At 41.3% G+C, this 26848-nt stretch overlaps 1 protein-coding gene across 1 annotated transcript in view; it reads left to right on the forward strand.

The window, feature by feature from the left end:
- The first annotated feature begins 3087 nt into the window (after nt 1-3087).
- RAP2A (RAP2A, member of RAS oncogene family) overlaps nt 3088-26848 on the forward strand; it is a 32946-nt gene continuing 9185 nt past the window's right edge. The window contains exon 1 of the mRNA XM_071742220.1: nt 3088-3512. Within this exon, the coding sequence (XP_071598321.1) occupies nt 3199-3512 (314 nt within the window). The 5' untranslated portion in view covers nt 3088-3198. The remainder of the gene's footprint in view (nt 3513-26848) is intronic.

Raw genomic sequence — 26848 nt, forward strand, 5'->3', positions numbered from 1 at the left:
AGCTGGCTCATAGTTGTCTGCCTGGATTACAAGCAGTTTAGATCCATGCTCTTCTACAAATATTGCTCATAAGCTTAAATACCTACCTGCTTGACTCTACACTGCCTTACCAGTTACTCATAATCCTCCTCTGCATTTGCTTTTCCTAGGTTAATCAGACAAATATTCCTTGTGCATTCTTGATAGATAAGCTCTGTCCTTTCCCAGTAACCCTCCTGGGGGCATTTCTGTACAAGTTCCTCTTTTCTGGACATGGTTCATCAGAACTGGACAAAGCAATATCCCATTAGTCACCCAGAACCTTGACTGTGCACACACCACAATCACATTTGTTTTTTCCTTGGCCACACATTAACTCCACAGCTCCCTTTCAGGACTGACTCCTAAACTCTGGGATTTTCCCAACAGTCTGCCTGACGGCTCCTGGATTTAGACAACTAATACTTATTATTAATCCCTACCTGCAGCATCTTGAATTCTGTGCTGTTACATGCTATTGTAGGCTCATTTTTACTACTTGAAGGTGCCGAGTCATCAACAGAAATGAGATAATTCATTGAAATTATTACTCATTTCTGACTAGACTGACCAGACTCTGCAACATTTACAAATGGATTCTGACAGTCCAGTAAAAAATCCCATGTGCTTCTTTGAATGTATTTACATTACACAGACGGGTGGGGTTTTGGTTTGCTTTGGTGGTTTCTGACTATACAGGCACTGCAACTTACCTGCAAATAATCTTCTTTCTTGTAGACAGACCAAGGGTTTGGGCATTCTATTATGATAAATGTGTTTCAAAGCTTTGCATTGGAAAAAAAACCCAACAAATCTATACAAAAATCACACAGAGAAATGCAAAACTCTTAACAGCAGGAGGCCAAAGCAAAATACTAGAAAGCTTAAAGCACTGCACGGGGCACGTTTTTAACTGGAAGACTTAGAGGACAAACGTGCTTCAAAAAGCTAGAAATTTACCTTACACTGAAAAACTTGCTGTAAGTTTCAGAAACATGGAAACAATTCAACAAGGAAGCAGAACCAGACTTGCCAAGAAAGCAGTTGGACACCCTAGGCCTTACTTTATATGATGTTGTGACAAGGTTTGCCTTGGGAAGAACCACACAGCAAGAAATGTGACCCTAGGAAGGAGCTCCTTCTCTGATAGCTTTCAAAAAAATTAACTGAACAGCTGACTAATGGCTCTGGCTGAACCAAAAGCCTCTAGTGGAAACAAAAGCCTTTTCTCCCTATATCCTGTTGTTCCAGACGGTGATGTTTGAGGAAAAAAAATGAAGGGTTAAGGTTTCTGTATTACCGTAGAAAGTCAAGTGTTACAATAACCCCAGTGATACTGATTCCCAGCAGTTTTTATGCCTCTTCATAAAGCGTCTTCATTTTTGGTTTTATTTATATAGAGTATTTTTCTCCAAATGTACTGCCATCTTTCGTGGCCTTCAGTCTCTTTAACAGAAAGGGATGAGGAGATAAGCACTAATTAGTAACAAACACCTAAGGGCACCCCTTGCAAGAGCATGCCAGGATGAAGATCACAGTGCATTCAAAGGGAAAGCCTTTTCCCTTTGGTTCGGGGCGTTATTTCTGTAAACAGGAGTGAAATGGGCTGAGGGAGCTGGGGCTGTTCAGCCTGGAGGAGGCTCAGGGGAGACCTCATCACTCTCTACAACTCCCTGAAAGGAGGGGGTAGCCAGGTGGGGGTTGGTGCCGGGGGAGGTTTAGGTTGGACATTAGAAAGAATTTCTTTACTGAGAGGGTGATCAAGCATTGGAATGGGCTGCCCCAGGAAGTGGTGGATTCTCCATCCCTGGAGATATTTAAAAAGAGACTGGATGTGGCACTCAGTGCCATGGTCTGGTAACTGCAGCGGTAGTGGATCAAGGGTTGGACTTGATGCATCATCTCTGAGGTCCCTTCCAACCCAGCCAATTCTATGATTCAATGAAATAAACACGATGCCTTCGGGCCCTCCACGCACGCCGTAGCAGCCCAAGCAGCTGACACCTTGTGTCTCCGGAACTGCCAGGTTTAAAAGAGCAACCACATACCACGCCAGAACCCCCTCCCCCGCCACACCGGCAACCGCGGAGCCTGCACGGGCATTTCCCCTCCAGCGGCTCGGAAGGGCCTCTCCCACCCCCCCTCCCGCCCACCTACCGGGACAGGTGGCGGCGCCAAGCGCCGCCGCCACCTCATCCAACCACCCTACACCTCCCATCCCAGTACGACGCCAGCTTCCCTTCGGGCTACAAGCCGCTCCCGAGGCCCCGGGGGACCGCACCACCCCTCGCCCCCCGCGGCTTCTCCAACGCCGAGCGCCAACACCGCCGCCGCCGCGGGCTCCTTAACCGCCACTTCCGGCCGCGGGGCGTCCGAGTCCCCGCCCTCCCCGAATCCCGCGTTCCCATTGGCTCAGCCCTCCCGGCGCGTGACCGCGGCGCGGCCGCTGGTTGGCCCTGCGGGGAGCGCGTGCGGCGGCGCTTGGCCGGCGAAGAGGCGAGGATGGGGGGGCGGGCCGCTGTCTCCAAGGCGACAGCACCGGGTGAGGGACGGAGTGGGCGGGACGCGGGGGGAGCATTGACAGCGCCCGCCGCCCATCCGCTGCGGCCGTCGGCGTCACGTGCGGCTGCCGCGCCCGCCGATTGGCTGGCTCCCCCCCTCCCACCTCCCCTCCCCGGCGTTGGGGAAGGGGAGCGAGGGGTGGGGGGGTGGGTGTGCCACGTGACCAGGCACCGCCCTCCTCCTCCTCCTCCTCCTCCTCCTCCTCCTCCTCCTCCTCCTCCTCCTCCTCCTCCTCCTCCTCCTCCTCCTCCTCCTCCTCCTCCTGCTCCGCGCTTCTTTCTTCCTCCTCGTCGCCCCTCCGCGCACCGCCCGGTTGGCTGTTGCCGTGGCGACAGAGGAAGGAGGGGGCGGGGCCGTCGCCCCACCTCAGCCCCGCCGCATCCCGTGAGCGCAGCCCCGCCGCCGGCAGCACCGCCCAGGAGCCGCCGCGGCCAGGAGCATCCGCCGGGCGGGCGGGCGAGCGGGCGGGCGGGCAGGCGCGGAGCGGGGGCGGCGGCGGCCAGCGGCGGCAGAGGCGGCAGCAGCAGGCAGGGTGGGGCGGCCGATGGCGGGAGGGTGAGGAGGGGCCGTCGGCAGGTGCGGGTCTGGCGGGCGGTCCGCGCTGGCGGCGGAGGGAGGATGCGCGAGTACAAGGTGGTGGTGCTGGGTTCGGGCGGGGTGGGGAAGTCGGCGCTCACGGTACAGTTCGTGACCGGCACCTTCATCGAGAAGTACGACCCCACCATCGAGGACTTCTACCGCAAAGAGATCGAGGTGGACGCCTCCCCCTCCGTCCTGGAGATCCTGGACACGGCGGGTACCGAGCAGTTCGCCTCCATGCGGGACCTCTACATCAAGAACGGGCAGGGCTTCATCCTGGTCTACAGCCTGGTCAACCAGCAGAGCTTCCAGGACATCCGACCCATGCGCGACCAGATCATCCGCGTCAAGAGGTGACTTGCCCGGCGGCCGCTCCTCCGACGGCCGCGCCCGACCCCCACCTGCGGCCCAGCCCGCCGGGGCCTGCGGGCCTCCCGTCCCCCCGCTCCCCGTCCATCCCCTTCTCCCCGGGGCCGGGGGCTGCCCACGCCCTGCCCGCTGCCCGCTCAGGTGCGGCTTCCCTCCCTCCCTCACTCTCTCCCTCTCTCCGTCCCTCCCTCCCTTCCACCTCCCCCGGTGGTGCCTCTGGGCTGCGGGACCCCCTTCCCCCACCGCCCCCGCCGGTGCCTCGCCCGCAGCCCCGGGCTCCCCGTGGGCGGGGTCCGGCCGCAGGGCTGGCGGAGCGGGGGCAGCGGGCGCCAGCGGGTTCCGCTGCTCTCTCCCTTCCTTCCCCCGCTTTTTGCGACGCGGCAAGTTTGGGGTGTTCTGCCTGAGAACGGGCAGACGGGCTGGCTAGGGGCAGGCAGGAGGGCGGCTGTCTGTGCCACGGCGGCAACCGGAGTGGCGGTGAAAGGGGGGGGGTGTCCCCCAGTATTGCATGGGGTCAGCCCTCGAGTGTACTTTGTTAGTGGACCGGTTTGCAGAGGTGTTTTAGCGCAGCGCTCACGTCTTCAAAGGCAGATAGGGATCCAATACCTGCTCCGATACATCCATAGGTATTCCTGACAACTTCACTTAAAAAGTGCGGAACGCGAAGTCTCCTTGGTAAGGAGATGATGGCTGTGAGTGTTAGGCCTTATGTGTGCCGGTGTTGCTCTTAAATTTCCCACGGTGGCATCGCCTCTCTGTTACAAGTGTATCCACCGTGGTGAAACCCCGGTGCGTACTGCCAGTTTTGTTTGGGTTTTTATATGCCAGTTTTGTTTGGGTTTTTATAACCACTGGGTTGTTTAGATATGCGTCAATCGGTTTGGATGTCGGCAGCTGACATGAAGCCAGTTACTCTAAAAGAAGGGGTAGGTGCACCATTGAGATCATAGCAACCATCTGAACCATAGCGTGGATGAGAAAGTGCCACTGGCCAGATCGTTGCAGACCGAGATCTGTTATTGCCTGTGGAGAGAGGTTATAATTATATCGTAGAACTGCTTGTAGCTTTGGCTTGGACATCTGAAGGGGAAACCCTTTTAAATAACTTTGTTGGACCAGAGCCGCTGGATTTGCATCTTAACGCAGAGTGGAGCATAAAAGGTGATAATGGCTGATGGTATGGTCAGGTATGGTCTGTTCCCAGCAGCTACCATTCCAGCTCAAGGCCTGGGGAGGATGTATTTTGAAATGAGGGAGAAGGGTGAGTCGAGGAAAGAGGAGGGAGGAGGCGAAGTAGTGATATTTTTGGAGTCTTGCTGCTTTCTCATAGTAGCTGTTGCTTAATGTGTGTCGTGACTTTTTTTTCACTGGAGATTTTTAAAGAGCAATGTAATGAAGTTGTTTTGAATTTATTAAGAAAAAATGCATTTTCCACGTGCTTGAAATTCTTATCATTCACACGCACCTGATGGAAGAACACTTGAAGTAGTCAGGGCAGATTTTATTCATTAATAAATGTTTTTGGGTTTCCTCTATTTAATCAAGGATTAAGCTGTGGCTTATGCAGCTTGCATTGTACCTCTCAATGAAGCGTCTGCATTCAGACCCCAGCTGACAAGATGTAGATAGGTGAGGCAGAATAGAAAGCAACTTGCACATCCATAGTTAAATTGACTCAGCCCTGCTCAGAATAAGTCTAAATGCTGCACTTATTTTTCTTCCATCATCTCTTTTGCTGCAACATTTCAACTTCTGGCTTTTGGTTAGGCACTTTGTGAAAGACACGTGAGCAGTGTTTTAATCCTACTTTTCACTTCTGCAAAGTAATCTAAAAACAGCTGAAATCCTGAAAATTGTACCTGAAAGTCCTGAAAATTTTAATTGAGTTGTAGTTGAAAGGGAGATACTTGCAGTATTAAAGAGATGTAGTTTCAGCAAGTGTACCAGGTCTTGTCTACATACCTCATCTTATATTTGTGGATGTTGTTGTTGTTATGGTTTGGTACCTGACTTAAGTTTGCAGGTGGTGTAAGACCTAATGTGCTGTTAACTTAAGCTTGCATGCTTTTTACCAGTTAAACTGGAAGAATGCATGTTTGCAGATATAATATGTATCTGTTCAAGGACTTCTGAACTGTAATTTACAGTTGCAGAAATGCAACTAATCCATGCTGAGAGACAAATAATCATAGTCCTGCTTACTTAGGGATTTTGGATGAGATGTACCTTCAGATGAAAACTATATGCTTATACTGAGTCAAAACCGTAATCTAAAAATCCTGAACTTTCATTGTACCTTAAAACCAATTTGCCAGGTCTCTAGGTAGGTAACTCTGCATTTTACAGGTTGTCCTTTCCATTTTTCCTTTTTTGTCTTGGATGAAAGAATCCCTGTGTTACTATGTAATATTAATTACTTTGCCAAGAAGTGTAAAAGCCAGGTGAAATTTCCTCTTCCAGTTAAGAGATGCATGCATTAGTCTTCTGCTTCCCTGGTCTAACTACAACATACAAGGCCAAACTAAGCTGTGAGGAAGTTGAAAACTAAGCTGTGAGGAAGTTGATGATGAAGTTGAGATACTTTATATGAATGAATGACATCTTCATGAATGAAAGAGAGGAAACAAGTGAACCTTTGCTTAACTCTAAAGCTGGTGGTTAGAAGAAGCTGATACCACTCTTGCCAGTATAATTTCTGTTCTCATTGAATGATTATTTAATGCAAAGAATTACATAAATAGACTTAGAAGCAGACCCAAAGCCCAGGTCTCCCAGTTGACAGTGAAGTTTCCTGATGGCGAAACTATAAAGTCAAGCTTCCTTGTGTAGTGTGGGAGCCTTGCATCCCTTTCAGGAATGGTACAAAGCTTTATCAAGAGTGGGGGATGCCTCCAAAGCTTTCAGATGGGTAAATAAAGTTCTTTCCTGGGAAACGGTTTAAGTGTAAACCATATTCTTCATTTTGAAGTACGTAAAAGCTTTTTGTCTAGATCTAAGAATGAATCCAAGGTACTTTACCCTCAGTAAGGCAGCCCTATCAGTTCTGAGTGCATGGGTGGACCCCCAGCAGTTTTGGCTAGACACAAGGAGGAGAAGGAAAAGGTTTCAGCAGTGCTCACTGTACTCTGGGCCATCTGCCCACTGCACAGTGTGCTGCCAACATTGGATGAAAGATCTCTGGTGCAAAAGCCACAGCTGCAGTTCTTCCTTCTCCAGATGCTGCATCTTAACAATAGTTTCCACCCAAGGAGTGGCTTGGCTGTGGTTTCCATTGTACAAAGCAGTCACTTCTGCAGTCTGCTCTTCTTGCAGTGCCTGCTGCTGTCCCTGCTTGTCTGGAATGTCTGCTTTATGTCAGCGTGTGGGGGGCACGTCTGAAACTGAGGAAGGGGAATGTGTCCTGAGTGGGTGAAGCTGAGGGTGCCTTGTGCTGCTGGATCAAGAGTGCAGTCGTAAGGTAGGAAGATGAGGAGCTGTGTCCTGCCCCTGTACTCAGCGCTGGTGAGGCCACACCTTGAGTCCTGTGTCCAGTTCTGGGCCCCTCAGTTCAGGAAGGATATCGAGGTCCTGGAGCAGGTCCAAAGGAGGGCAACCAGGCTGGTGAAGGGACTCAAGCACAGATCCTATGAGGAGAGGCTGAGGGAGCTGGGGCTGTTCAGCCTGGAGAAGAGGAGGCTCAGAGGAGACCTCATCACTCTCTACAACTCCCTGAAAGGAGGGGGTAGCCAGGGGGGGGTTGGTCTCTTTTCCCAGGCAACTCTCAGCAAGACAAGAGGGCACGGTCTCAAGTTGTGCCAGGGGAGGTTTAGGTTGGACATTAGAAAGAATTTCTTTACTGAGAGGGTGATCAGACATTGGAATGGGCTGCCCAGGGAAGTGGTGGATTCTCCATCCCTGGAGATATTTAAAAAGAGACTGGATGTGGCACTCAGTGCCATGGTCTGGTAACTGCAGCAGTAGTGGATCAAGGTGATCCACTGGTGATCTTTGAGGTCCCTTCCAACCCAGCCAATTCTATGATTCTAATGTAGGGTGGTGGGTTATGCAGAATGAGGCCAGAGGTATGGGGTTGGTCTCCAGGTACAGAAACTTGAGGGTGCCTCCATGCTCAGCTGAAGCTGTTGTCACTGATGATGATAGTGAAGTAAACAGTTTGGGAGCTCCTTTTAGTTAAAGAGTGGGCTGCTTATCTGAAGTCCATTGTTCCAACCACACAACCTTAGCATTTCAGGCATGTGGTACTGGTTTCTGGATCCCACTTGTGCTAAATATGTCCATTAAACCTTGTTTCTTCTGATTGCTGCAAATGCTGAATGTTTGTACTGTTAAGAACAGAGTGTACAGAAGCTTAATATTTTTTATGTCGTGGCTTTGAAGGGTACTCCTTTCTGTATACAAGAAAGATAAAGAGATTCATGTGCTGCTTTACTGCCTCCTGGTGAGATATTACACAAAATATATTATCTGTGCATTTGTAGGTGCTGCAACTCTGGGATCTTCTTTCCCTCCAAAGTGGATTTGCAAGCTTGGCAGCAAAGAACTGTCTGTTGTTTATGCCGCGGACAGAACCCACTCTAGTTTCAGGATGAACTGTTTTCTGGAGAAACCTTTTATTTGGTGAGGACAAGGCTAAACTGGGTGAGTGGGCCCATGTCAGCAAAGGTCTTCAGTGAAGTAAGAACAGAACCTGTCAAGTGAAACAGGCTGGAAGTGGTACACCCCAGTTAGATATCAAGGTCTAGAAATAAGTAGTGAGCATGAAGATTAAAACCTGTAATTTTTTTGTGGAAACACGAATTAGGTAACTTCTAACACTCATGTTTATCTTTGGTGTGATTAGAAAGTTCTCTGAAGAGAACCTGCTGATATTTACAATATATTTTATTTTAATTTTGATATGACCTTGCCAATTTTTTTCTCACATGAAGGTGTGTTTAAACCTCATTGATTATGTGTTCTAGGTGCATATGTAGTCTTAAAAAATAACATTTCTCAAGCTGTCCTACAGGCTTTAATATATATATTTTCAGTAGAACCCCATGAAATAGAGAAGTATTGTTATTTTTATTCAAACAGAAATAATAAAAAAGAACTCAAGAAGTTAATTTAGAATTCTTGACTTGGCACAACAGTGCTGTCTTTAAAGTGCTGCTCAGACATATAGAGAAACTACTGCAAGTGAAGAACTAACTGCTGTTAGAATCTAGCAGATTCTACTTAAATTAGTATTTTTCACAAATGCTTTATTTGAAACTAGTGAAAAAAAGAACAAATAAAGCTTTTCATTAATCAGTTGCTTTTCTTCAGGAAGCGAAGACCATTTTTTTTTAAATTCAGATTTTCTGAAAATTCAGACCCCTATAGCTACATTGCTATGAAATATGACATAAATACCTCTCTGAGTTGAGAATGTTCTTGGTGGTGGTGTTTATCGTGAGGATGAAACTCTACCTCCTACTCTAAGAATTCTGTGTGGTGATTTTTACATACAGAGAGGTAATTTTTGAAATTTATTAATTGTGAAGTCAGCATCTTGAGTCACTGTTAATTGACATATTTAGTGTCTTAATGGTGATTAAGTCTGAAAAACTATACTTGAAATTACAAATTGCTCAATTGTCTAGTTTAAAAACCTTGACTTCTAAGTACTATGCAGACTAAGTATGGTCTTCATTCAAAGATCATTTAGCACATTTGGGTCCAGATCCTCATTATGACCAGATAATATGATCATACAAATGCCTTTCAGTAAATACAGTTTGGAGGAGATGGAATAGTTTAATGAGTTCTTTAGCTCCTTACTATTATAAGTACTCTTTAAGCAAGGTTAAACTTTGCAATTTTCTGAAATTCTATGTATTTCTCATCTTTTAATTATTTCTATTTCTTATTCTTCTAATATTGAAAACTATTTTGAGAATTCATCATCAACACTGCTATGACACATTCAACCACAAACATGGATTCAGCCTTCCAGGAAGAAATACCTAAATATTCAGAAGTGAAACTTGGAAAATACTGCTCCTTCTGCAGTACTTGTATGCATAAAGTTGACAAATGTGTAGGTGCTTTCATAGGTGAGGGGTTTTTAAGTGACATCTATGGAGAGCTGTTTCTCAGGTGAAAACCTGACCAGTTTACAAGAGATAATCAAATATTTTAAGAGGAATTGATACGTAGACTGTCACCTAGAAAAGGTCTATAATAAAAAGGTACCAGTTCACAGGACATTACTGTAAAATTTATTTTTAAACTCAGATTTTTAGTTTCTCTTCATGCTTTTAAAATAAATGTACAGCACTTTTTTCTGGCTCTGTGGAGTTGTACTTTTGGTTTTGGTTTTGTTTGGGTTGGTTTGGGTTTGGGTTTTTTTTGTTTGTTTGTTTGGTTTTTTCCTTTTATTAAAGTGAATCTACCTTTGTTTTAATTTGAAAATTAATGAACTAATTCTGTCAGACAAAATTACAGGGTTTTTTATATTTAACTAGGACATTCATACATAGGCAATCCTCTAAAAATGTCTCTGATGGTCTACAATTTTAACCCATAGAAGATTATGTTAAAGTTTCTTGACTTAGTCATGAACTCATATATTTCAACATGCTCATGCATCTTTGGAGCATATTACCTTTAATGTTTTCCTGTAGAGGCTTTTGAGTTGAAGTCCATACTAAAGTTCTCTTTGATTCTTCACACCCTACACTCCCATCCCATGCCCCGCTTTACTTTCTTGATAATTTGAAATATTTATGCTACTTTAAATCTTTAAATTACTTCCTATGGAAACCAGAAAATTTGAGACAATGCTTATGACTGCAGTCTTCTAATGCTGGTTTGTTGGGGTTTTCTTTGGCTGCTTCCCCTCACCCCCAAACTAATTGTATAGGTATTCCTTTCCAAGCATTATATTTTAATTTGTAAGGTGAAGTGACATGATAGTTTCCAGATGTGGGCACTGAAAATAAACCTTTTATCCCCTCCTGCTTTTTAGGTGTTCTTTGGACTATTATCGAAAAAGCCAGGTAGGCAAGCTCCTTTTGTGTGCATGTTTAGTTTAGATTCTGCTAGTTTAGAGTATAGTGTATTTCTTTTTATGGTGCCTGTATCACTTAGCATCGTCTCTTTTTAGGTCTTAATTGCCTCTGTAGCTGGCTGTAGAGGTGTGTGAATAAACCTGGGTAGCTGCAGTTGTCAAGTGATAGAATAGCAACGTGGCAAGACTGCTTAGATTCCAGTTGTGCAGTGTTGCTTGATCATGTCAGCCTTGTAAAAATGCTATTTAATGTGTTAAAGGCCAAGTGTAACAGTGACTTTAATGGCTTTCATAGTCTAGTACAGTAATGCAACATTAATGCTTGGGGTTGAATGTTTTCTGTCTTGCTATTCATTAAGCTGTTTTGACACAGATTTTTGCAATGAATATTTGGAAAAAAATAACAAAAAAAAATCATTGCTCATTAGAATTTCTGGTTTGTGTTTGAATTTCTGTTTTGCCTAGAGGACAATAATTCTTTAAATGCTGTTTTTTCTAGCCAACACGGTTGGCAGTAACTTGCACGTTTCCTTTTGAAATAACCACAGTTTTCTACAATTCCGTTGGGTATTATGTGGATTGAAACAATTTTTGTTGTTTGGCCATACACAAAACATTCTGGGTACCAGTATGTTTAGTTAAAACTTTTAGTTTAGCAAGTACACTTTCTGGGCTGAAATTCCAAAAATAGACATTACTTTGCAAGTTAAACTTTTTAGATTTGAAAACAACTGAGTGGGTGGCTCTCCCAAAAATCATGAAATCAATTCTTTCCCTAGTTTTTACCTTAGTAGTTTGGTGTCTGGTTTTGTTTGTTTCACTTAAGAACAAACCTGGAGTTACTGATTATTTCATTTCTGAAATACTGTGTGTTGCTCAAACATCTTTTAAAATTATTATTATTGTTGTTGTTATTATTATTATTTTATTTATTTATTCCTTTTTTTTCTCTTTGTAAATTGTCTAGGTGATATTTGATGATAACATTTTGAGAGGGAATAGAGAAGCAGCAATTTGGACTGCAGTGCTAAGTTATCCTGGCAGGTAGTGACTTGTGCCAAGATTTATATGATTGTTAAGGTCACAAGAACTATAGCTATCTGTTTCATATTTTCTTATTAATTAGCTTTCTGCTGCTTTTTTTGGTTTTTTGTTTTTTTTGTTTTGTTTTTTTGGGTTTTTTGTTTTGGTTTTTTTTGGTTTTTTGTTTTGTTTTTTGGGGTGTTTTTTGGGGTTTTTTTTTTGGGTTTTTTGGGGGGTTCTTTGGTGGTTTTTTTTTGGTTTTTTGGGGGGTTGGTTTTTTTTTTGGGTTTTTTGGGGGGGGGGGTTGGTGTTTTTTTTGGGTTTTTTTGTTAGTTTTGGTTTGGGTGTTTTTTGGTTTTTTTTTGTGGTTGTGTTGTTGGTTTTTTTTTGTTTTGTTTTGTTTTGTTTTCCAGAGGCTTCCAATACAGGGATAGTATTTAGTTTTTGCTACACTAAGGCAAATATGGTCTGGATACAGTTTACAATAACGAGTGCAACTCAAACATTTTCTCTGCCAATGGGCTGGACTTCAGCAGCTGTGTTGTCTTAAATCCTAGTCTAGACAAGAGAATTAAAGGTGTGATACAAGCATGTTATCCTTTCTCAATATCAGTGTCATGGGGCTGGCTCAATTGGTTGGTTCTGTGCACTTTTAAAGTACAATGATGACAATATTTTAATACTTGTCTTGATTGGGCCTCAACTAGGTCAAAGGTCAGGTGAAGGACAAAAAGGAGGAAGTGGTTTTAGAGATGACTGGCTGGTTTAAAAACATCACTTGCATCATGGAGATAGAGCTTTAACATCTTTTAAAATATTGTTACTATCTTCTGCAAAAAGTCAGGGTAATGAGGCAGGCATCAAATAATTTTAAAATATTGGAATGTAATGGCTTAGGGTAGTATTCTGGGGTGAGATAAATTCTTATTTATAGAATGATTTGGGTACTGTTACTGTTCTGGTTAACAGGTAGCCACCTTAACTGAAAGAGTAATAGGGTTTGAGATATCCATGTGAGTGTCAACTACAATTTATTTTAACTGGAAATGAATTGAATAAGGCTCCTGAACTTGAATTGCACTGAGTGTTGTGAAGAAGAGCTTTGATCCTGGATTTCTGATTAATTGCTTGGAAATATAATTTCAAGAAGCCATATAGGTTGTCTCCAAGCTGGCTTTGCTGTGGCAAGCAAGTTTTGGTAGAGTATTTTTACTGTTTACTCTCTTACTCCTAATATATTTTACAGTATAGAGGTTAAGCCAGGACTGATCATCTGACTTTATCTGGTAAGATGTGCTTGCAGTTTCCTGTATTGCTAGAACATCTTTTTGACTGTTGCACAAGATCTTACTTGACACATTTTATAAATGTGCAAATAATTGGAATGTTTTAGCCATGAACTTTGTGAGGCCTACCTAGAAATGCAGAAATTCTTTCCTCAAGAACAGCTTTTCTTTTGAGATTTCCTTACCATGTTTTTGATTTCATTTTAAAATTTTAGAAGTTCCTTGGTTTTGTCAGAACAAAAAAATCAATATGAAATGATTTGGCTTTATACCATTTTCCCCAGAAGTTATCAATGAGTGGGAGAAAAGCATCTATCAGCTTGGTGAGTTTTGGTGGGGTTTTTTCACCCACTGTATGTAGTTTTTCTTGGCCATGATGCAGAGTCTTGGATGGGTGTATGTTTTTAACTACATGACAGGAGTTGTTATTTGTATACTGCTAGTTGTACACTTTTAATCAGGTGTGTTTTCAGCCTGAGGATTACTTTCTACTGGCAAAAGTACTTAATTTGTGAAAGGTTTTCCTAGTAGTAGTCTTCTATCTCCAGGTTCAAAATTTGCCCCTTTTGCTGTAATATTTCTGCTGAAAACCAAACTGCTGTGGGTTTAAGGTTTTTTTGTTGGTTTTGTTTGTTGTGGCTTTTGGGGTTTTCTTTGTTGTTGTGGTTTAGCTGTCTTTTTTTAACTTCAGAAATTCGACTTCTTTTTGAAAATTATTTGGAGGGCAAATGATGATCGTCTTGAATTGTTATTTTTTCAGGAGCGTTTTATCAGGTTCTTTCCATGCCCATCCCCCTGATAAAAAGCAAAACCCAAAAACTAACTGGTCTGAGTGCTTCTCAGCCTGCAGTCAAATCCAGGCTCTCATCTTGCTGCTTAAAGGAGGCATCTGCTCTGTTAGTCTCCGAAGAAGAGTCTTGGTAGCTGACATGCAGGTCACTCCCTATGATGCCTGAAATAGTGAAGCATGAGTCACCTTCTGCTGGGTTACTGCTGCAGCCCAGAATCAAAATCCAAGCAGTAATTTAGAATTAATTCTCCCGTTGCTTTCATCCTTTTGGGTAGGTGCTGGGTTTCTGGGGAGAGTGAAGGGTCAGTGTAGTACCACTTGAAGCTGTTCAATCTGCTTAGGTTCTTCAACAGAACCTCCTGGGTGTACAGTGAGGGCTTTGTGAGTAGGAAGGGTTGATTTCATTTTTGTACCAAGTGCAGTGCAGAATGGATGCAGGGGATCCTGGCATTAATCTTCCAAATGTGCTATGCACTAGAGAAGCTGCTTTTTTAAAATTTATTTCTTGCTCCCCTCTGGTCTCAGCCTTCTCTTTTCTTGCATTTCACTGAAAAAAGAAATGAGAAGTGGATCTTGCAAAATAGTTTAGTGTTTCTTTTCTGTGTCGGTTCTTTAGGAGTCTGCTTTGCTCTGAGGTGTGTAGTCCTGGTGCAACAAACCATTTAAACTCCCCTTTTGTCTGTAGAATCTCTTGAGAGATTCTCTTACTATCAGAACACTTAAGTTCTAAGACAGTGGGGGAAAATGGAAGCCACTGTGACCTCACAGAGCAACACCTGACCTTTTCTGAAATATTATGGTCACCTGCACTAGGGGAGTCTTCTGGTGACCATTCACTGTATGGGATATTGATTTTGCATTTTTGGAGTGACTTCTTAATGTAAAATGTAAAAGCACTCCTGAGAAATTCCTGAGTGTTGGTCCCTAGTATCTTTCTTCAGCCTGTACACCTGATCTTCTTCTGCTGTTGTTCCCTTGGGATTTGTGAATTTGTCAGCATGTGTTTGTATTTCCCTTCATCTTGGTGCATCTTCAACAGGAGATAGAAAAGTATTTTCTCACCCTTGCTTGTAGCTGAGTGGTTAGAGCAGTCTTTGGGGAAAAGCAAGTGGGGAAACTGCTATGACCAAAGGAAGGGCATGGTGCAGGTCTTTCGCCTGCTTTATTAGTGCTGTAATTGCTGTACTGCTTGCTTTTATTCCCATGGTTTTCTGTGGAAATTGTATCTGCTGTGGTTTTTGTTGAGTAATTTACTGTTGGTTAGTAAGTTCACAGAAGTATGTTTAGTGAATCGAGCCTCTCAAGGGACTTGGCTGCTCGAATGCCTCATCTATAAATCCCAAGAGAACTCAAGTGTCACCCTGGTGTGGTTCCAATACATGGCTCAGCTGGGCATGCACAGATAGGCACTTGCCTTCAGACAGCTACCTTGTTTTGGCAAAAGCCTTGGATGGTTGTGGGGTTGTGGCATGTCAAGAAATTAAGTAGAGAAATTTTGTGGAGCACTCTCTTGAACACTGTTCCCTAAATCCTTCTGGAGTCCCAGTATATTTACCTACTTGGGTTTTGCATTCAGATCCAGAAATATGTGCCATCAGAATGTTTTCCTTTTTACTTCCTGCCTTTTTTTCATATTAATTTCATTCCATAAGTTTTGAGCAACGAGTTCCTGAATGCTTTATATGGATTTTGTTAGTACAGAATACTGAGTAGACCATGGACTTGGTGATTACAGAAACCACAGCATGGGCTTGACAATTCTTGCACTTCAGGTGTCTATTTTCCTCTAAAAAAAAAGTATTACGCACAGGTTATGTGACTGATTATAACATTATGTTTGGAGTAGAATCTGCCTGGGTGGCTATCCTCATGCAAATAGTTGTCTGAAGGTTGACAGACTCTTTCCTAGGAAGAAAATGGAGAAACAGCTGATGTCAGGATAGTCTGCTGAGACTCCGCAGGGTTTTAATGTTAAATATCAAACATGAGGAAACCTGACTAATTAGTCTGGATAGGCCTCACTTCTGTGTTTCCCCTAGTTTGGATATGCAGCCTCACATAACATGAAAAGCAGGTGCTCAGCAGGATATCATCATAACACCTTCAGTAATTGTTTTAGGCTAGTCTGAGAACAGATAGCTTTCTGCTCTTTGATCCTCAGTGTTCTATAAAATTTAGGTATGATGGCACATTCTTTAATTTTACTTAATCCAAATATTCCCAAATTAGAATCAGATCAGGGAGAAGCTAAGCTGCCTGTTGATGTGGTGAATGAGTGGTTATGTTTTGATGGGATTAGGTTTGAAGAACCCTCTGCTGCTTTTAAAGATAACTTTATGGATCACATGATATTTTTGCCTGGGCTATGTGACTGGATAACTAATGGTCTTTCCTCTAGTCTGGCACTATATACATTGTAGTTGTTCCATCTGGGATTTTATAGCCTCTGTTGCTTACTGGAGTATGACTGCCTTATTATGTAGCTGCTGCAAATTTCTGAGGAGCCTGTTCACATCTATGTGAATTTGTGACAGCAATTTTTAGTCAAACCTCTCGTAACCCTTTTATTTCTAGGGCTCTCTGTAACCAGATTCATAGCAACCAAAGTCAGATGATGAGTCTGTCAGCAACTGTAGGCAAGGAATGCTGTTCCTGTTGCCACTCCAAGTACCAGTTTTTATGTAAGGGTTTGGCATTACTGTAGAAACAGCCCTGGTGCAACCAGACCCTGAGCCTCAGGTTCTGCGCTGGATTTCTGGGAGGATTGGAGGATTGCTGGGCTTGCTCTGCTTCTGTGTGAGAGTGGTTTTCAGGAACCATGGTGAGCATATTCAGTCCTTGAACAGCCTCCTGATGGAGGGGAGCTGCTGTTCTTTCCATCTTTTTGATTTACATTATTGGTTATGTTTGCAATTGCTGAGAATTCAACTATAATGGTTTATAAATGGGACACATAATGTGAATGTTTAATTAAAAGCCCTTTCTTGAGGGAAGGAAGTGACTGACACTTGCAGACAATATGAACCCTCAGTTATTCTACTAAACTATAGCCAACATATTCAAAATACCATTATCTGTCTAAAAATGGTATCACTAGAAGCCCTAGATAAGCATCATGGTAGTCTGATCTGAGGATGGAAAGGCAGTTGCAGTTTCTCCTGGCTGCTACTCCTGCTACATTTATAACTCTTTGATTAAACAAATCTACGCAATTCAATTTTTATCTACGACAGTTCACATTGTAACTGTGGTTAGAAAAGGAAAATAAAATATACAGAAAGCTGGGGTCAGGATACTTGAACTTAAAAGGTCCAGTTTGCTCTGGAACATAAGGAAGAGGGAAGCCAGGTGACATTGGCACCACATATTGGAATGCTTAGTAGTGTTTCCCTAGGCTGGATATGGAAAGGCTGAGAAAACAGCCATGGTTACAAAGATTTACCTCTGGGAAGCATTGCACTTTGTAGACTCAACGTAAGAAATAAAATAGTTTTTTTTTTTTAAAAAAAAAATAATAATAAAAAAAAATACATATATAGTTTATTCTTTCCATAGATTCTTGTTCATTCAATATGATTTGCTGTTTATTGCAGGTTATTGCTTTTTTTTAATTTATTTTGTTCTAAACCTAGTAAACTGTATTTGGCTAAAATATACCAAAGACAATCCTTTCTATAACTGAGATGAGCATATTAAAGAAAGAAAATAAATCACCTAAAGGTGTGAAATCCCTGAACTTAGCGTATGTTGAGCTCTCCTCCAGATGGTTCCTAGTCAGAAATAGTGACTGCCTTCATGGTAGCTTCATCTGCCAGAGAGGGACAATGGAAAGCTGAGTCTTGGATGAAAGCTGAGAAGGCACACCTTGAAAGTCCCTTATTACTCTAAAATTAAGCAATTGTATTGCCTTCCTAGCTGGGATAATTGGAGTGGTAATTGAAGTCTGCATTCTTCTCCCAGAGATGATCAAAACACCTTCCTTTGAAAGTCTTACTGTCTGTCAGCAAGAAATGTGGTTAGATTAAAAGGACTGGGAACAGTCTGGGCTTCACACCCCCGCACACACCTTCATATTAACTGAAATGGCCTTGCTGCATAGGACAACTTAATGTGGAAAAACTAATTAGTGGATTATTTTCAGGAAATTCTAGTTACCAATTAGTGATTCAACAAAAAAGGCATAATGGACACTAAGGCATACGGTACCTTTAAATATAGGTTCTTTCTTAAAATAAATCCAACTTTCTCAAGTATTTTCTTAACATTATTACTTTTGCTTTTGAGGATTAAGTATCTAATTTTTCATCCTCTCTGTGCCTAGAATGTGACAAACAGACATTTAAATTCTGGCATGATATCTTGTTTCTCAGAATAAGCCAAACTACATTGCAGCTTAGCATCTTTCACAAACTGTTAGCTACTTAAATGCTGCCACTTTAAAAATAAGTTTACTCAGAAGGAGAGACAAATGTACACAAGTATATGTGCAGAGGGTTTTTTTCAGGCTTCCCTGTGGCATCAGAAGCCAGGACAAAAAAAAAAAACAAAAAAACCAAAACACAAAAAAAACCCAAAACACCTTTCATCAGGTTTTGCAGTCATCTTCTATTTAAAATAGTTTAAAATAGTCTTTGTTCACAGATGAAAATTTTGTCACTAGGCTACTTTCTGAACAAACCTGGTTAAACCAACATAAAGCCACATTGTTTCCTAATTTAAGCAACATTAAAATTGGAGTCCTTGTGGGAATTTGCAACATTTTAAATAAATTATTTAGGTCGGCTTGGCTTGTTTGGTTTTTGGGTTTTTTTTCCTTCTGCAAAAAAAAAAAAAAAAAAAAAAAAAAAAAAAAAAAAAAAAAAAAAAAAAAAAATCATCAGTAAGAGACATAGTCTCTTATGGTGAAGATTTTCATTCTTTTGCTCTCTCCCTCTGTCTTGCAGATGTTTTTTTTCAACCAGCTAGCAACACCCATCCTTTTCCTCAATTAAGCTGAGGAGCAATCTCTTTGGGTGACACAGGCCACCAGCACAGAGGTTCCCTGCTTCCCTAAGGATGCTGACAGCCAGAAGCCTTGGGCTCTGACCCTGGAGCATCCCCTCTGCTGCTGGCAGAGCTTTGGCACTGCCAAAAGGAGCCATGTGCCTGGAGATGCAGGTGCAGGGGGATGGAGGCCTGGAGGGGAACCTTGCTGGTTCAGGAGTGGCTGGGTAGCTGATGGGGTTAATATGTAGAAGGTAAAAAGGGCTTCAAGGTGATTGAAAGCCCCAAAGTGTCTTCACAGGCAATAAAATGGCTGTCAGACAGGTTAGTAAAACCCATCTGGGAAAAAGGAGCTTTTTTTAACCTAAAGTAGACCCAAAGAAATTAACATTTATACAGTAGTTAACATATAAATAGCTCATCATCTGAGACAATGAGTGTGTCTGAGCTCCTCATTCTAGCTGGCTTCATTTTATTAGTTACTCAAATACTGTATTTCAGATATGCATATAGACATGTAAAGCAGAATAAAATGTTTAGATTTTGCTGATTTATGTACCAGATATCCTATATTGGATGACATTTTATAAGCAAGTTCTTACTAGGAAAGTTCTGGATACTAGAATGGGAAAAATTAATTTTCAACTCTTCCAATAAATTTGGGACACACTGATTTAGTATGAAGTAGGTTTGGGGTTTTTCCTATAGTTTGTACCCATCTTATTGCAGGAAGAATGAAAAATATTCCTCAGAAAGTTATTTCTGAAGTGTATGCTCAGTATAGAAGAGATTTTGTCAGTAAATCATACTTTAAATTCTTTGAATACAGGTAGTATGTTGGATTATTTTAAACTTGAAGATTAATCAAATCTTATTTAAAACCAAAGCAAACAAAAACAAATAGGGAAACCATGTATGACTTTGGAAGCTCTTATTTTTGTATATTCATGTTTAGATATGGAAACAGCTTTGCTCAACCAGCCTACAAAATAGTTGAGTTACAAAGTTAAGTTGTTGAAGATGGAGGTCACTTTTGACAACAGGAGAATAAAGCCTTCTTGTTGCCCTCTTCATTCAAATATTCACATTATTTATATCATGCTTATGGTACTTAGATAAATTATTGTGTAAGATGAGGGCCACCAAGTTTCTGAAGTCATGGCAGAATATTTTTCTCTGCTGAGTTGGGAGTCAAATGTTCTGGTAGAAACTCAGCAGGAGGGAAGAGGCCTTTAGAGCATCTGCTAATGAAGCTAGTCATGGCTTTCAGGTTCACATCTGGTTTTTTCCTTCATTGGTGACAAATGTTATTTTGGTAAAAAAGGGCTTGACTACAGTCAGAAGTTCTAAAGAAGTTCTAATCCTACTTCTGAAGTAAAAGAAAATTGTAAAACTTGCACTGTTTTCTCCTGAACTGAGTCACTGTACCAGCACGGTCACTGTCTTAGAGTTTCTGTAAAATAGTTTATCTTCTGAAAAATGCCCATTACCCATTGTGAAGAAAAACCATCTCAACAAAGCTTTTTTTTTTTACGTTTTCTTATAAGCATTGTAGGATATTTTCATTAGCTTGAAGGACATTATGCTGTATTCTTCTTTGGTTACTAGGGCAACAAAGAAATCTCTGCTTCAAACTAGACACACAAATTCTCTTCAGGCTAAGCAATACAGGATAAACCCCAGGATCTCTCTGCCTTTGCTTCTACATGGGCATTGATCAGAGAGCAGAAATTTGCACCAAATTGTTTGCTTCTTAATCCCCTTATATTTATTTTACTTTTTCTTCAGTTTTGAGTGACCTGAAGCTAGGCTTATTGCAGAAGGTCAAATTCTTTAATAACTAAATAAAAGCCACTATGAAAATGCAGTTCATAGCCATACATAATGCTTGGTTCTGCAGAGCAGACCCTGGTCATCAAACTGGCACAGGTAAATTTTGTGCTCCAAGCTTGCATATGTTTTCAGAGGCTAAATCTGGGTAGTGCTGAAAGTCAGCAGTTCTGACTTCTTGGGAGGAAGAAGGCTCAAAATCTCAACACTGAGCAGAAGCTGTTGCTTTTTGTGTGGTTCTAACTGGATGGCACAACATGATCATTCCTGAACTTTAAGCCTTTTGAAGCAGGTGATGCTGCTAAGAAGGTTTTGAATTAATTGTTAGGCCTGTTCTTGAAGACTGTAAAAGTGTAATTTTAATGAGATAGAGAAAATCCTATTAGAATAGGTTAAATAAGTTTTGCAGTGGGATTTTTATCGGTGATTATAAATTAGTTAAAGGCATATAAGAGTGTGTTCACTTTGAAGAGTGAAATAATACCTTACAGGACTGTAGTCTTCTGGCCCTTTTAAAATGCATATGCATTTGACTAGGCAAAGTTTTTACATTGTGTATCTACAAAGAGCTTCCACTTTCTGTAGCTTAAAAAAACAAGGATAAAGAGATTGAAGTTGTCATTAACTTATGCTCGGGCTCTAGTTAATTCTGTAAAATCTGGCTAATTCACTTGGCTTTCATAATGCTGGGATATATGTCTATCTTGAGTCCTGTAAGCAAGATTCTAAGTTCCTCTACGTAAATTAATAGCTATAAATATTTTTATAGCTTTAAAATTTTTTCTTTCCCTGTTTTCTATGGAAACAAGCCTTATACAACTCAGTTGCCTGTCTTGTCTTTCTCCATTACCTGCCAGTAAGTTTTTAATTCTGTGGCAAAATTAAACTAAATTGAATGCTGGGAGAAGTTCCCAAAAAGGTTGTGGAAGGTCAGTCCTTGGAGCTTTTCAAGACTGAACTGTATGTGGCCCTCAATGAACTGATTGACACCTTCTGACTGACCTTGCTCTGGGCAGGGGGGTGAACTAGAGACCTCCTGAGGTCCCTTCCAGCCCAGTGGTTCTGTGGCTCAAAGTCTGGAACGAATTTGACATCTAAATAATGATTAAATTATGTCTGAATTGTTGGTGGCAAAGAGACCCTTTCAGTGCTTTCGTTTTGGAAAAAATGTGGCATGTGTTCAAACCTAATTCTGGACTGGAGAATGGCCTGTATCAGGAACAGTGTGGCCAGCAAGGCCCAGGGAAGGGACTCTGCCCCTGTACTCAGCCCTGGTGAGGCCACACCTCGAGTCCTGTGTCCAGTTCTGGGCCCCTCAGTTCAGGAAGGAGATTGAGGTGCTGGAGCAGGTCCAGAGAAGAGCAAGGAGGCTGTGAAGGGATCCAGCACAAGTCCTGTGAGGAAGGGCTGAGGGAGCTGGGGGTGTTTAGGCTGGAGAAGAGGAGGCTCAGGGGAGACCTCATCACTCTCTACAACTCCCTGAAAGGAGGGGGTAGCCAGGGGGGGGTTGGTCTCTTTTCCCAGGCAACTCTCAGCAAGACAAGAGGGCACGGTCTCAAGTTGTGCCGGGGGAGGTTTAGGTTGGACATTAGAAAGAATTTCTTTACTGAGAGGGTGATCAGACATTGGAATGGGCTGCCCAGGGAAGTGGTGGATTCTCCATCCCTGGAGATATTTAAAAAGAGAGTGGATGTGGCACTCAGTGCCATGGTCTGGTAACTACAGCGGTAGTGGATCAAGGGTTGGACTTGACGATCTCTGAGGTCCCTTCCAACCCAGCCAATTCTATGATTCTATGATTCCATGGCAAGGGGAAGAGCTGTAGACAGAAGGAAAGACTAGAGCTTTAAATATCAGTACTGACTGCACCTTTAAGACTCTAGGTCCATGTTGTCCTCAGAAGTTGCTTGCCAGACTGTTTTATAGATGCTGCTTCCACTTTTCCACATAGAACATTAGCAGTGCATTTGTTTCAAAAATTTTGCTTTAATCCAGCTACAGGCATAAACTACCTCTGAGTTGGTACAGATCTGTTTGGTCACACTTCTCCTCCCCCACCTTTGTTAATGCTTCCTTGTGCACTGGGTTTACAGCATATTTTAAAACATTATGGTAATTCTTCTAAAGGTTTGTGTGTCAGGAGTTAGCTTTTGAGAGAAATTCCTTGTGACAAAGCATGTTCTGATAGATAAATGGTAATGCAAGTTAGGCTCACTGTTAAGTTCTTTGAACACAGCAATGTAATGAATTAAAAATACAAAACAACTAAGGTCTGCAGATTTGCTGTATGATGTGCAAGAGCCTTGTGTTGCTTTTAATAGGTATCTGCAGTTTTCATTGCCTCTGCAAAGGGACCTGTTCAGTCCCACATCATCAGAAGGGGCAGGCTTTTTGACCTTGTAGAAGTTTTGTGTGGAGAAGAAAGGAGGAGGAGAAATCCCTCAGTGTCAGCCTGTGTTTTGAGATATTGTGAGCCCTTGCAGTTTCTGCTGAAGTTGGTGGAGTTGAAGTGAGGTAACAACCTTGGCTTTTTCACCATGCTGGTGTTCTTGCTCCTGGTCTGAGGCATTCCTAATCCAATAGCTTTACTCTTTCTGCTGGCAAGCTTGAAGTTGGTACAGAATCTGCCCAAACATATCTGTTCTCAATACTTGTGAAGAAAACCTGAAGATTTGTGGTGTTACATAGCCCACTGCTGAGGATAGCTGGAGTGCAGGGTGGTTTTGCTGAAGAGTGAGCAAAACTGCTAAGGCATCCTTCAAGATGTTCAGGTTGCCTCCATCACTAAGGATGGAGAACCTCAGAAGTGTTTACATGCCATAGACATTCAGAGGTTAAATGAGATGAGTGTTGCTTTCTTCAGATGGAGAACAGAGGTACAGAGTTCAAGGGACTTGCTAGAAATGGCACAAGACATCAGTAGCAGGGCATGGAAATGAATCCACATGTCTGAAATCATGTGTCAGCACTCCTCTTGCATGGTGCTTAATGATGTGTTTTCTGCATGGTGTCAGAGCATAAAGTTTAATTAGAAGTGGCTATGTCTGCAAAAGCTTTCATTATAAAGGATTGTAATATTTTAAGACTTTGAAATACAAGTAAAAGATAGTAATCTCTTTACTTTTAGAACCTTCCATATGTTGCACATTTAGGTAGGTACTGAAAACGTTGATATATCCAGTCATGCTTGTTCTATTGGAATAAACTTCAATATATTAGCATGGCATATGGCTTAGAATTATTTAAGGTCAGAAAACCAATATGCTTGTTAATAATAATTTGCAATTATAAACCCAGATCTTAAATACTTAAATATAAGGCCTAATTTTCAAGTCATTCCTGAAGCTAGTAGAAGCAATTAAAAAACCAAACAAACAAAAAAACCAAACCAAAACCAACTAAACAGATGCTCAGCTTTAGTGGCTGGCAACTTTGAGCAAGAATATTTTTAAGCAGCCAACCACACTGTGCCTCTTCATTGTTTCATAGGTTTCTGGACAGCTATGACTTCCTTCAGTGTGAGCTGAGTAAAGACAGCAACTAAATGAATTCTGTGTATCTGTGAGGATTTAAGATTTGTAGTGCATTCTGTTTTTTCCTGTTGCTTTTAGAAACAAGAGAATTAGTCACAATGGAAAAAGTCAAGTAAAGACACTTGTCTTGCATTTTAAATAAAATTGAAACTTGTTGTTATTGCTTCTTAAGTTGTACAAATGAACAGAAGATTCTTATTTGAATATTCCAGTGTATTTAAATTGCTAAATGTAGCCAGGACTTCCAGCAACATGATGTTGATGCTCATTTGTATAAGACAAGAACTTTGATTGGCATAGAGGGGGAACTCAAAGACTAAAATAATTTTTTTGTTCACTTGCACCAAACATGCTGCTAAGCAGATAGATTTCTCTCTGTAGTGATTGGGAACAACCTGGCAAGTTTTTTTAGTGTCTTTCACACAGAAATTATATGTTAAGCTGTTGCTTCTGCTGCAGCAAAGCAATGTAGGTTTCCTGGTTGGCCTTTGAGGATGTGGAGTGGATAACAGCATCCACTCTTCTTGCCCCTTAGAAGTTCTCAGCTCTAAGCTGCCAAGAAAGAAGTTGTTCAAGTGACTTGGTTGAAAAGTACTTATAGTAATATTTGGGAAGCAAATACATATAGTGCTTTGTTACATTGAGTTTTGTTGTTCTTTGGGCTTTTGCTTGGAAGAGAACTATTTCCTCTAATTACTCACAAGCACTGTAACACGGGTGAGCCTGCCAAACAATTTCAGCAGAACTGGCATCGGATGAGTCTTTTCCTAGACCTTGAAATTACACTGGAAAGTGTAAGCCAACTGTAACAACTACAGAACTGGTTGTTTTCCTTTAAAATATTTCATTTTAGTCGAGGTGATTGTTTCCAGAAGGTTTCATGTACTGGAACAAAGATCGTTTCTGAAGCCTCTTCAGAAGTGATATGGTGTGGTGGTTATTTATTATTCTAATATTATTCTTCAGGTTGCTTTACAGTTATTATTTAATTTGCTGTCTGATGAGTAAGTATAATTATCCTTACTTTGTATACCTCAGTCTATCCCTCTGAAGAGTTTGTTTCCCAAAGGCTATATAAGGAGTTCTTGTCAAAGTCTGGAATAAAATGTTAGATCTCCAGTCCTGCAATTAGGCCATACACTGTTCTTTATAGCACAGTAATTCATGACTCAGCCACCTAATTGCAGTGGGACTTCCAATAAGCTCTTTAACATCTACTCTTTTATAAAAATTATTTTAGGTTTTTTTTTTTTGTTTTTTTTTTAAAGTTGGGAGTTGTTGGTTAAGCAATTAAGTCTTTACACAATATAGCTTACTGAACTGAATATTAAATGCAATTAATTGGTAACCTGGAATGACCTGTTTGCATCAGTATGGTGAGGTTTTTACAGCTCTTCTGTATGGATTTACCTGAGAAGCTGTAATAAATTCCATTAAAGAGCAAAGTGTTCAAACTTTGCAGAAACCTGCTTATTTTTAGATTTTGCTCTCTGTCTCCTGAGATGTTCTATGCATTTATAAGCACAGCTTCATTGGTGTATTTGCAGGGCTCCATGGAAAAAGATCCAGCTCTGCAGACTGAGCCCCTGCTGTTGATATAACTCACACTGTCAAAATTTTTAAAGCTACCAAACTAGAAGGAATCAGGGTTTGGAAAAATTGAAATGTCCTTTCTGTCTACATTTCTCAAGACCTTCTTATTAGGTCTTGAGAAATTATTAGACCTTATTAGACCTTATTATATTAGACCTATATTATATTAGACCTATATTATATTAGACCTTATTAGACCTTATAATATTAATTGCTTTAGAAGTGTATATGTATTTTTCCTGCTCTTTCGGTTGAAGTATTAGAAGCTTCTACAATTATTTGCAGTTACAATTATTTGGTTTTCCCTTGACAATTCTGTTGTCTTCCTTCCTCTCCTCCTTGTGTTTGAGAGGCTCAGAATCAGACTAAGGAAGGCTCTCTTTTCTTATCCTCTGAAGCTGATCTAAGTTTTTTAACTACTGAGTATTCTGCATTAAACATACAAGAAATTGTGTGAAAGGGCTAAGAAGAGGTTGCAATATTTATATTTGGAATATGTTCTTTCTCTAGATGAGGAAATTTCTAGTTCAAGTTGTGACAGATTGTTCTGCAGGTAATAAGAGCTAGCAAATTACATTACAAAATAATGTTTAGTTAAACACATAAGTATGAATTTGTTAACAAAGTAACAGATTTAGCTGGGTTTTTTTATACTTTATTTCATATTGCCCTGAATTCTTTACTTTGTATTTTGACAGAATTCTTACCACAATTTTTTTGTAAGTCTAAAACAAAGAACAATTCTTTTTACTGACCTTCCAATCTTACTTGTGTCATCATTGTCCGTAATATCTTTATCCCTTGAATTACTTTTCTTTTTTGAAATACTTTCTAAAAATGCCAGAAATAAGTAAAAAAAAAAAAAAAAAAAGAAAGAGGGGGAGATACCCTGCCTTTACAAGATAGCAAATGTGGTTTAGTACTGGAGACTACTTTTGATGATTAGGAATATTTACCATGGACAGATACCTTCACATTTCAGTGGTCCTTGTATTTAACATGTACAGCTGGAAATCATACATCTTTCCATAAATTTCAACAGGCCTTAAGCTAGTTAGAAGAAATAATCTTCAAGAATACATGTGACTTTTCCTCTTGAGTTATTTTTGTACACAGAAAATTTCTGTATTTTGATTGAACAAATTTGGCTCTGATATGGAGCTCAGGCAAAGGTCTAGAAAAGATATAACATTTCCAATGTGAAATTAGAAAGCAGGAACACATTTGACCTTTTTGATGTCTTCTCCTT

The sequence above is a fragment of the Heliangelus exortis genome, chromosome 1, assembly GCF_036169615.1.
Source record: "Heliangelus exortis chromosome 1, bHelExo1.hap1, whole genome shotgun sequence".
Lineage (NCBI taxonomy): Eukaryota > Metazoa > Chordata > Aves > Apodiformes > Trochilidae > Heliangelus > Heliangelus exortis.